This window comes from Orycteropus afer, unplaced genomic scaffold, assembly GCF_000298275.1.
Source record: "Orycteropus afer afer isolate SDZICR_OR568_19922 unplaced genomic scaffold, OryAfe1.0 scaffold00718, whole genome shotgun sequence".
Lineage (NCBI taxonomy): Eukaryota > Metazoa > Chordata > Mammalia > Tubulidentata > Orycteropodidae > Orycteropus > Orycteropus afer.
This window is the reverse complement of record NW_006922305.1, coordinates 809,256-821,063: the sequence shown is the minus strand read 5'-3', so window position 1 is coordinate 821,063 and position 11,808 is coordinate 809,256. Positions and strand designations below refer to the sequence as shown.

General features: G+C 41.5%; 1 protein-coding gene across 1 annotated transcript in view; it reads left to right on the top strand.

The window, feature by feature from the left end:
* LOC103211298 (zinc finger protein 239-like) overlaps nt 1–11,808 on the top strand; it is a 32,533-nt gene that overhangs the window by 5,033 nt on the left and 15,692 nt on the right. Inside the window, exons 3-4 of the mRNA XM_042783186.1 lie at nt 9,380–10,143; nt 10,228–10,397. Of these exons, the coding sequence (XP_042639120.1) occupies nt 9,380–10,143; nt 10,228–10,397 (934 nt within the window). The remainder of the gene's footprint in view (nt 1–9,379; nt 10,144–10,227; nt 10,398–11,808) is intronic.

The following is an 11,808-nucleotide window of genomic DNA, read 5'->3' as shown; positions in this document are numbered from 1 at the left end:
GCTACCAGAGCTCCTAAATATTAACTGAAAAACCTTTACTTTGTATGTTTGAAAATTATTTATTCACAAACACAACGTTCTGCAGTCTTCACAAACCCAAGGCCATTTGATGTGTCTAAGATTCTGTGATTTCCCACGAACAGGGTATCAAGTTAGCGAACCAGATGCACTCTTTAGGTTAAAATGAGGAGAACCACCATAGTCTACGTTAGATAAATGCTGTAGTGGAATCTTTACAGGTTAGTGAACAAAAAGTGGTACGGGGGGAAGGGTACGGAAGTCCAATTCAAGTAAGTGAAGATGTCACATCTGTGAGGGATGTCTGAGTGCCCGCATCTATCCCTCTCCCCATGTGAGACCTCTTTCCTAGGAGTTTTGAGAAATACATACTACTATATCTCTTCTGAGATCAGATTCCTGTTTATTTGATCTACATTTTGATGATTTTGGTTAGATAATTTTCTTCTTCCTAGGACTGTCAAATCTTTCTCTTCTTCATATCCTTCCACATCCATGTCCTTTACTATGAAATTCCACCTTCCAGGCGTCTTTTTAAAGAGAGAATTCATAACTATCTTCAAAGTACACCATCTTCCTCCCACACTGAGTCATAAGGATTTCTCTTCTTAGCACTCAGACCACCTTGAATGTTGTGCTCCTATAGTAAACTGGTATCTCATTGTGCTTTTATCTGCTTTCTTGGCTTCTAGTCCCTTTTCTTCCACCGTAGAGGTTCTTTAAAGATTCTGATTTTCATTTTCTCGTTTGTTCTAGCATTTTAAATTTTCATTCATTCTAATGATACAATCTGTTTCGTAGAGAAGACTGTCAAATTGACATATCCTTTGAAAATGTCTAACATGAATTTTTTGTATATTTTTTACTCATGAGAAAACTTTCCTGTAAGTTCCCAATATCAGCAATGAAGTAGGATCATAATTTCAGCAAGAAAACTCCTATTAGCCTTGGAAAAAAAAAAAACAAAACAAAACCCAAACTCACTGCTGTCAAGTCAGATCTGACTCCTTAGTGAGCCCTCCTTGGGTTTCCAAAGCAGTATCTCTACAGAAGTAGATTGCCCAACATTCCTTCCAAGGAGTGGCTGGTGGGTTTGAACTGCCAGCCTTTGGTTGGCAGTCACATGTCTTAGGCACTATGCCACCGGAGGTCCCCATATTAGCTCAGGTTGTCTTTTAGTACTGTGCATATGAATTCCTAGCCTTTACAGCAGTTACCTTTAATGTTTCTTACCTGCAGGACTCTCTTCCTTAAAGATCCCTGCTCTTGCTGATGATTTTTTATTTATTTTTAAAAAATTTTTATTATGATTTGGGTGAAGTTTACAGAGCAAATTCATTTTATGTAGCAGTTCGTATACATTTTGTTTCGTGACATTGACTGAAATTCCCCCCAATGTAACAGTTCTCTTCCCACTTCCTCTCTGTAATTACCTCTTCCCTGTGTCCATCTTTCCCATGCATTCCTGTCCCCTGAGCTATCTCCCTGTGCAAATACTGCCCTTCTCTTCTCCCATGATTGATCGTTCTAAGGAGTGTAAATGTTTACCTTATATACCTATCTATTTGGCTGGAAGCCACGGTAATGGGTTCAGTTCCAGACTTGAAGGATAACTAGGGGCTATAGTCTTGGGGGTCTCACCTGGCTCTATCAGACCAGTAAACCTGGTCTTTTTTATGATTTTAAGTATTGTTCCATATTATTCTCCCACTCTATCCAGGATCTCTTGGACTGTTGCTGGTGATATTTAACACTAGTGAGTTTTTAAACTTCCTGCATTGTCAGTTCTATCATAAACCAGATCCTAACTCATGTCTACTGAAGTGATAACCCTGACTATAAGAATCAGCCCAAAGTTGTTTCCTATGAGGCCAAGGTCAGATATATCCCAACTTCTCTATTTGCACATTTTTTCTTCCTCGGCATAGTATTTTTCTAATAGGTTTGTTAATGCATTACGGTGGTCACAGAGACCTTCTGAAAACACCATATCTGCAATAACTGTGAACATAACAAAGATGTATGTAAGCAAGGATATAAACAAGGAAATGCATAGGACAAGGTCTATACGTGTTTTTTGCACAGAATCTCCACACCTCAAGGGTATCCACCCTCTCTGAAATAGATGGTCATTCTCATCAACCAGAACACCTTTCAATCAGGAATTGTTTTGCAGTGTCACTGAGTGGGCTCCTCTGCCAACTGCTGTTCTCAGCTGCTTTCCAGCTCTTCCTGGCTGGTTTCAGGATAGTACTCAGACAGTCCCAGTTCTTGTACACTCTTGGCTTGTAGGCCAACCATAACTCTAGAGTGGCTCCATGACAGCTCTTGGTGCAGAATCCCTTAGTTGCACTCCCTTTTCTTCAGGCAGTCTTTTGCTCATGGTGCCCCATCCACTAACCACAGCAGCTTCCAGACAAAATAGCTCTCAGCTCCTTCTCCTGGAGTGCTCATAGGAAGTGGAACCAGCTCTTAGCTGTGCTCATTGCCTGGCCTCACTGGACCTATTCTTTCCTTAGCAAGTGTTACTGCACTTCTGGCTCTGTTCACAAGTACCCAAAGTTACTCTACCAGCAAACTTCACACACTTAGGCAGTCAGCTCTCTATTGCAAATCCTCTCCGTCATTCGTCTGCTGCATGCGTCTTGTGCAATCTCCCACTATCTTTAGTATTACAGCCCTTTTAGGAGTTTCCCTTCCTTTTTCTCTCTCACTCTATGTACCTCTCTCTGAAAACCACTGTCTAGTCGGCTGCTTTTATAAGTAAGGTGCTCAATCCTATTGGGTGGTTTTTTGTAACTTATTTGCATAGTGGACTAACCACTCTCTTCTATGATTGTTGTTATTTTGCTGTCGAGTCGGTCCCGACTCATAGCAACCCCTCCTTGGGTTTCCGAGGCAGTATCACTACGGAAGTAGGATTGCCCAATCTTCCTTCCCAGGAGTGGCTGGTGGGTTTGAACCGTCAGCCTTCTGGTTAGCAGTCAACTGCCTTAGGATGATTGTAGCCTAGTGCAAAAAGAGCATGGGGGTGGTGTCTTTGCTCCTCTGACTCCACAAGGGGCAGAGAGAGAATCAAGATGAACATCAGCAGCCCCAGGCTGGTTTCTTTGAGGTGGAGGTCAGACATGTCACTACCTTCTAACCCTTTTGCCAGTTCTGATACCAGTCTTTCCTCCCGGTGCATGCTTTACTCCACTGCTGGATTTGATAATTTTTTGCAATGGGCACACAGAACTCACAGACAATACTTGTGATTATGGAGTTTATTAAGGAATTAACAGGTTACAATTCAGGATCAGAAATAACTCAGGATGCAGTTCTTCAATGAGGACAGCTTCTTCCCAGCTATGCCACACACATGCTTCTCCCTGGCCTTCACCTCTGCCCTGCTTGGGTTAATGTTACAAAGCTCTTTTACCTTTGGTGATCTCACTACCATCAAGACAGAAGAAGAACCAGGAGTGCAGTGTATCCTTGGACCCGAGATCCCTGAGCTGGACCTCCTTGGCAGAGAGATACAAGAGAGGTGGTAGCTGGAGAATCCGAAGACCAGCACGAGACACAGCCGAGACCAGAGAAGAACATGTCTGAATCATGGCTGAAGAAAAGCTGTCCTGAGCGAAGAACTCTATCCTGAGTTGTTTCACATCTTCAATTATAACCTGTTACTTTCCTAATAAGCCCCATAATTGTGAGTATTTGTGAATTCTATGTGTCCAGTGCAACAAATTATCAAACCCAGCAGAGAAATAGAGAGTGCTGTGGGAGGAACAGTTGGTGTTAGAATTCATAAAAACAGTCGAAAGGTGGTGGCGTGCCTGACCTATGCCTCATAGGAATCAGCCTTGGGCTGAGGCTGCTGCTGATTGTCTCTCCACTTTGTGAAGTTGGAGAAGGTCAGAGGATGCCTCCTCCATGCTCTTTTTGAACACAAGCCTCATCCAGTGAGGTAATGAATGTGCACAATTGATTGCATCAAGCCCCCTTCACCTCTTCAGGCTAATGACAGGTATATCTATGTAGCCCCCCACTCATTTACACGCTGTTATAAAAAAGAAAGGTACCTTGACTGCTGGAGAATTCCAAGGGCTATCTTTTAAGGAAGGAATGCTGGTAAGTAAGGAATGGTGTTAAGTACTCAGCTGGTATCTGAAATGTTGGTCGTTTGAACCCACTAGCTGCTCTATGAGAGAAAGATGTGGCCGTCTACTTTCATACAGACTGCAGCCTTAGAAATGCAATGGGGCAGTTCTGCTCTGTCCTGCAGGATCACTGAGCTGCAATCTACTCAATGGCAAAGGGGTTGGGTTATTTATTCATTTATTTTTGATCTTTCAAGGGACCAAAGATAAAAGTCAAATAGTATTCTTAATCCCACCCTAATTCTAATCTTTCTCTGACTTCATTATAAATATTACCACTGTATTCCCTTCAGTCCCTCAGTGACAAAACTCTATTAATGTTAGTATTCGAATAATTTCTTTCAGAAGGACAAGGCTGGTCCTTATGCCAAAAGGACTCGGGGGCTGAATCTTCTGACCTCCTCTGACCTCACAAGAGGAAGACAAAAATCACTATCAACAGCCCAAGGCTTATTCCTTAGAAGCCAAACATACTACCACCTTCCATCCTTTTTACTAACTCTGACACCAGCTGTCCTTCCCACAGCACTCACTACTTCTCTGCTGGCTTCTGTAATTCATTGCAGTGGCCACACAGAACTCACAGACAATATTCACAATTATGGGATTTATTAGGGAAGTAACAGGTTACAATTCAGGTTCAGGGACACACTCAGGAATACAGTTGTTCAGTCAGGGCAGTCTCCCCTCTGCTGTGCCCTCAGGATCGCCTCTCTGGCCCTTGGTCTCTTGGCCTGGCCTCTGCCCATCTCCAGCAAGTGTTACAAAGCTCTTTTAGCTCTGCTGATAGGTACACCTAGGGACACCACTCTGCCAGCAAATCTCCTGCCCAAGGGCACTCAGCTTTCTCACTCCATAGGCCAGAAAGCCTGCCATTCTGTCTCCTCCTTCTTGGTTCCATTGCTACCATATCTCTGCTGGACGTCTCTCTGCTGGGTATCTATGCTAAGGAGGTCCAGCACAGGGATCTCAGGTCCAAAGATGTGCTCCACTCCCACTCCAGCTCTTCTCTCTTGATGGCAGTGAGATCCCCTCTTCTGCCTCTAGGAGGGCTCATTTTAAGCCTGGCAGAGTGACAAAACTAACCAATCCCAGCGTCAAAGTTCTACATGCCTTACTTCCATGGCCCCACCCAGTAATCTGGTGGGAGGTGCAAAGACTATGGGCTAGAAAAGCCATTCACTTTTAGTAATTCACTGCACCACAATGATCTTCAGCATATTTTCCTTGCATGTGATATTAATGATATTATTTGATAATTTCCACATTCTGATGGATCACATTTCTTTGGATTGAGCACAAATAATGGCTCTCTTAAATTAGCTATCTTCCAAATTTTTTGGCATAGACAAATGAGTGCTTCTAGCGTTTCATTAATTTGTTGAAACATTTCAGTTGGTATTCCTTCAATTCCTGGAAACTTTTTTCTGCCAATGCCTTCAGTGCTGTTTGGACTTTTTCCTTCAGTACCATAGGTTTTTAATCATCTGTTACCTCCTGAAATGGCTGAATGTCAACCGTTTCCTTTTGGTACTGTCACTGTATGTATTCATTCCATCTTCTTTTGCTGCTTCCTGGGTCATTCAGTGTTTTGCCCATACAGTCCCTCAGCATTGCAACATGAGGCTTGAATTTTTATTCAGTTCTTCAGCTTGAGAAGCACCTAGTCTGTTCTTCCTTTTTTGTTTTCCAACTCTAGGTCTTAGTGCATTTCATTATTATACATTATTTTGTCTTTTTGTCATGCCCTTTGAGATCATCTGTTCAGTTCTTCATTATTTCTTCTGTTTACTTTAGTTATTGTACCTTCAAGAGCAACTTTCAGTGCCTCTTTTGACATCATTTTGATCTTTTTCTTTTGTCTTTTTAATGATCTTTTGCTTTCTTCATATATGATATTCTTGATGTCATCCCACAACTCGTCTCATTTTCTGTCATTAGTGTTCAAAGCATTAAATCTCTTCTTGAAATAGTCCCTATATTCAGGTGGTATATGGTCATGGTCATACTTTGGTTTTTCTGGGCTTGTTTTAATTTTCTTGGGCTTCATCTTGAAGTGGTATACAAGCTACTGAGGTCTGTTCAGCGGTCGGCCCCTGGCTCTGTTCTGACTGGTGATGCTGAGCTTTTCCATCCTCTTTCCACACATGTAGTTGATTTGATTCTTGTGTATTTCATCCAGTGGGCATCAGGTGTATAGTTGGTGTTTATATTGTTGAAAAAAGATGTCTGCAATGAATAAGTTATTAGTCTTGCAGAATTCTATCATGAGATCTCCAGCATTGTTGTATGACCAAGGCCATATTCTCCCAACGACTGCTGTTTCTTCTTTGTTTCCATTTTTCACATTCCAATCACCAGTAATTATCAATCCATCTCGACTGCATGTTTGATCTTTTTCAGATTCCTAAAGTTGGTAAAAATATTAAGTTTATTCATCTTTGCATTAGTGATTGGTGCATAAATTTGAATAATAGTCATATCAACTAGTCTTGCTTGCAGGTGTATACATATTATTCTGTCTCTAACAGTGTTGCATTTTAGGATAGGACTTAGGATTTTCTTTTCGACAATGAACATGACACCATTCTTCAATTTGTCATTGCTGCCATAGTAGACCATATGATGTGTGACTCCCAGTTTTCCTTGATACATATTTTGTACATTCCACGATCTGATGTTTATAGCTCCTTTCTCTCATTTTGAGTCATGCCACATCAGCAAATGAAGGATCTGAAAGGTTTACTCCATCTGTGCCATTAAGGTTGACTCTACATGGAGGAGGCAGCTCTTCCCTAGTCATATCTTCAGTGCCTTCCAATCTTAGGGGCTCATCTTGGGGCATCATGTCAAACAGTCTTCCACAGCTATCCATAAGGTTTTCACTGGACAGTATTGTTGAGTAGATTGCCAGGTCCTTCTTCCTAGTTTTTCTTAGTCTGGAAGCACCACTGAAACCTGTCCACTGTAGGTGACCCTGCTGAGATTTAAAATACTGGTAGCATAACTTCCATCACCATAGTAACAGAGGAGCCACCAGAGTATGACTGCAAAAAGGATGTGGGGGTGGCATCCTCTGACCTCATCTAACTTCATGAGAGGGAAAGAAAACTGACCATCAGCAGCCCAAGGCCAAGTCCTACAAGGAAGAAGTCAGCCACCCTCCAAACTTCTTTACTACTTCTGACACACCAAGCACCCCTCCCATGGCAGTCTCTATTTCTATGCTGGGTTAGATAATTCATTGCTACAGCCACACAGAACTCAGACAGTACTCATGATTATGGGGTTTGTTAGGGAAGCAACAGGTTACAGTTCAGATTCAAGAATGCTCAGTATACAATTCTTTGATCAGAGCAGCCTCCCTTCAGCCATGTCCATGGACACGCCTCTTTGGCCCTGCAACTCTTGGCCTAGCCTCTGCCTTGCTTGGACAACTGTTACAAAGCTCTTTTAGGTCAGTGGGTAGGTACACCCCACTCTGCCAGCAAGCCTCCTGCCCAAAGGCACTCAACTGTCTCACTCAGTGGGCTGGCAAACCTGCTTCTGTTTCTTGCTAGTCTCTCCGTTCAGCTGGCTCTGTTGCTGCCATCTCTCTGCCATGTTAGTGCAAGGATCTTGGGTCCAAGGATGGGTTCCACTCCTGGTTCTCTATCTTGATGATAGTGAGAACCCCCTTGCCATCTCTGGGATGGCTCCAAAAACTATAAATGTTCAGAATGTGACAAAGACTATCTCCATAAATCAAAACTCAGTGAACATCAGAAAACTCATATGGCAACATGTAGCCTTATTTTCATTATTAGCAAATTAGCCAGTCCCCTTGGGTAGGTTATAAGGACCTTTCATTTGCATAGTTCCACTCTGGTGGCATTGTGCCTAAGGAATCTGACTGCTAACCAGAAGGCTGGTGGTTTGAACCTACCAGCCACTCCTTGGAAGGAAGGTTGAGCAATCTACTTCCATAGCAGTACTGCCTCAGAAAGCCATTGAGGGGTCACTATGAGTCAGATCTGACTCGCTGGCAGTGAGTTTGGTTTTTTTTTTTTTGGTACCCAGTCATCTGGTGGGAGTCATGAAGACCACAGCTAGAAGAGCCATACCAAGTGATTCACTGTACCACGTTGACAAAAAGAGAGATGAGTAGTGAAAACTAGAATGTAGGCTCCAACAACAACAGGAATATGTTTGTATATCCCTAATACCTTTACTACATACATGTGAAAATTGTTTTCTCTCATGTGGAACATTGCATACTCTTCGCATACTCATTGTGCCTGGTCAATGGTTGTCTTTCAGTAAGGATTCATGGAGTGAACGAAACTATTCTTCCTCATTTGGGATCAGGAGGTTTTATAACCTCTTTGGTAAGCAGCTTACACTGACTTGCTTGTATTATATATTCTCTGTAAGTTCTGGAAGGCCTTATTTAAGGAACAGACCAGTCTGTATTCATTCATTGTATATTATCTAACCTTGCTTACACACCAACTGATTTTACTCTTTGGGTTGCTTATATTATTGTATTTTTATCAGTGTGCAAAGAACATTAGCCATGATGTTTTATTTGCACTTATAACAGAGGGTTAAAAGATCCACCTACCATCTGCAGTTTTTAAAATGGCTTCATCATAAATCAAGACAATGGAAGGATTCACTGTTCTCTTCTTTCCTAGAAATCCAGAAAATTGATGATCCTCTGGTTGGGCATTTGCAAAATGAAAGAAGTGTGGACAGAATGGAACAATGCTATAAGCATAGTACATTGGAAACTATTGTTCATCAGTCTCCAAATCATTTTCCTTTAAGGGAAAATCATCATATATTTGAGTTATGTGAAAAACTGTTGGAATCAAATTTAACTTTACCTGCAGTCAATGAGTGCAGAAGCAATGAAATCAAGAACTCTTCTGAGCCTAATGGAGATGGGGAAACCTTTCTCCACGCTGACCATGAACAGTTTTTTAATGAAATGAAATTTGCTGAGAGTAAAAAATCCAACAACACTAAGTCTCACCTCACTAAGAATCAGAAAACTAACAAAATAAAGAACCCATATGTATGTAGTGAATGCGGGAAAACATTTATCAAGAAGTCTTTCCTCACTGATCATCAGATCATACATACAGGAGAGAGACCCCACAGATGCAGTTTGTGTGGGGAAACATTCTTTACAACGTTCAAACTCATTGAACATCATCACACAACTCATAAAGGACAAAAACCGTATAAATGTTCAGAATGTGACAAAGCCTATCTCTATAAACCAAAGCTCAGTGAACATCAGAAAACTCATATGGCCAAGAAACCCCATATATGCTGTGAATGTGGAAAAGGCTTTATCCAGAAGACAGATCTCACTATCCATCAGCGAACTCATACTGGAGAGAAGCCATATGTATGTGGTGATTGTGGGAAAGGCTTCATAAGAAAGAATGATCTCACTATTCATCAACGAATTCACACTGGAGAGAAACCATATGTATGTGTTGAATGTGGAAAAGGCTTTATCCAGAAGACTGATCTCACTATTCATCAGCGAACTCATACTGGAGAAAAACCGTATGTATGTAGTGAATGTGGAAAATGCTTCAGCCAGAAGGGAAGTCTCATTATTCATCAACGAACCCATACAGGAGAGAAACCCTGTGTATGCAGTGAATGTGGGAAAGGCTTCATCCATAAGGGGAATCTCAAAATCCACCAGCGAACTCATACTGGAGAGAAGCCCTATGTGTGTGGTGTATGTGGGAAAGGCTTCATTCATAAAGGAGATCTCACTGTTCATCAGCGAACTCATACTGGAGAGAAGCCCTACATATGCAGTAAATGTGGGAAAGGCTTTATCCTTAAGGGAAATCTCATTGTTCATCAGCGAACCCATACTGGAGAGAAACCCTATATATGCAGTGAATGTGGGAAAGGCTTCAACCATAAAGGAAATCTCATTATTCATCAGCGAACTCATACTGGAGAAAAACCCTATTTATGCAATGAATTTGGGCAAGGCCTCAGTCAGGAGGCATGCCTCATCACATATCAGACATTTTACAAAGGAACGGTTTCTTTTTCATGTAATGAATGTGGAAAATCTTATTCCCAGAAGTCAAGTCTGAGTAGACATCGTAAAATTCACACAGGAGAGAAATCCTTTCAATGCAGTGAATGTGAGAAAGCCTGTGAAACGAAGCGAGAGCTCATTTTACATCAAAGATCTCATACAGAACAGACACTGTATGGCTGCGATGAATGTGGAAGAACTTTTTCCTATGTTTCTAACTTTAATTCACATAAAAGAAAACACAAAACAGGGAAACAAGTAGATTCAATCAAGCTGGAAGACCCTTCCACAACAGGTGACCGCTCATCCCATACCAGTGCTGTCACACAGGGGAAGGGCCCTGTTAATACAGGGACTGTGCAGATGCCTCCTGTGGTAACTCAGACATCAGTAAACATCAGTGGGCTCCTAACTAACAGAAACATAGTCTTGTGGGATAGCCTATTGTTAGATGTGGATCCTCTGGAGATAACAGAGGACTTGTGCAGCAAAGAAACCTTATGAATTTAGCAACTGTGGTAGTTCTCCACTGTCACATTGCACCTTCTTTTACATCCCCAGAAAACCCATAGGATGAACTCATACTTTCACGAGCAAAAATTTCTACCTCATTGTATGGCTACAAAATGTATCCTGAGGGAAAGCATATTAATTCAGACTGGGAAAGCCTGATACATTCGTTCTATGTAAGTATATACTTTGAGATATATTCTGTTGTTAACACACACACACATCAACTTTTCTATTGCACCAATTAAACAAAGTCTGAGTTAATCTCTGTAGAGAAAATAAATACTGTGAATTTGCAAAAGAGAAAATATCAGTATCTGTAATGTTGTAAATGAGAAACCACATAGATGGTTGCAGGGAAAAGGTTAATACTGAATTGGTGGGATATAGACCACATATGTATCATTTCAGTTTCCTCAGATCAGCGTGAGGGATTATCCCAAAACCACATTGTCTACCATAGATAACAGAACATTATATGCAAAGGGACCTTCCGTTGAGCCTGTTCTTTAGTTTAACCAACATTTCACACATATTTCTTTTACACCTGGCCCTGTTTCCAGGCTCTAAGTATACAGTGGTGAGTAAAAAAAGAAAAGCTCATGCCCTCTTGGAGAGCAAAGTGAGTTGAATCATAGTTAAGTGGGATCTTGACACTCCCATTAATCTAGTCAAAGCATGCAGTGTCTGCATTAGGTGAAATACACATGGGGTGATTGTTACAAAGGTCTTAGTTAGAAGTTTTAGGAGTTAAAAAATACTAAAAATATCTTACAACAATTTCTTGTCAAAATCTAGTTGTCATTGAGTTGTTTCCAACTCATGGTGACCCTGTGTGTGTGAGAGTAGAACTTTCCTTCCTAGGGTTATCAGTGGGTGATTGTTTATAAGTAGATTACCAAGCCTTTCTTCTGAGATCTCTCTGGGTAGATGGTATAAAAACAGCAAGGAGGCCACATGTTCTGACCTCCTCTAATCTCACGAGAGGAAGACAGGATTACCAGCAGTAACCCAAGGCCTATTACTGCAAGGCCAGACATGATACTTCCCTCCAGCCCTTTCACCAACCATTCC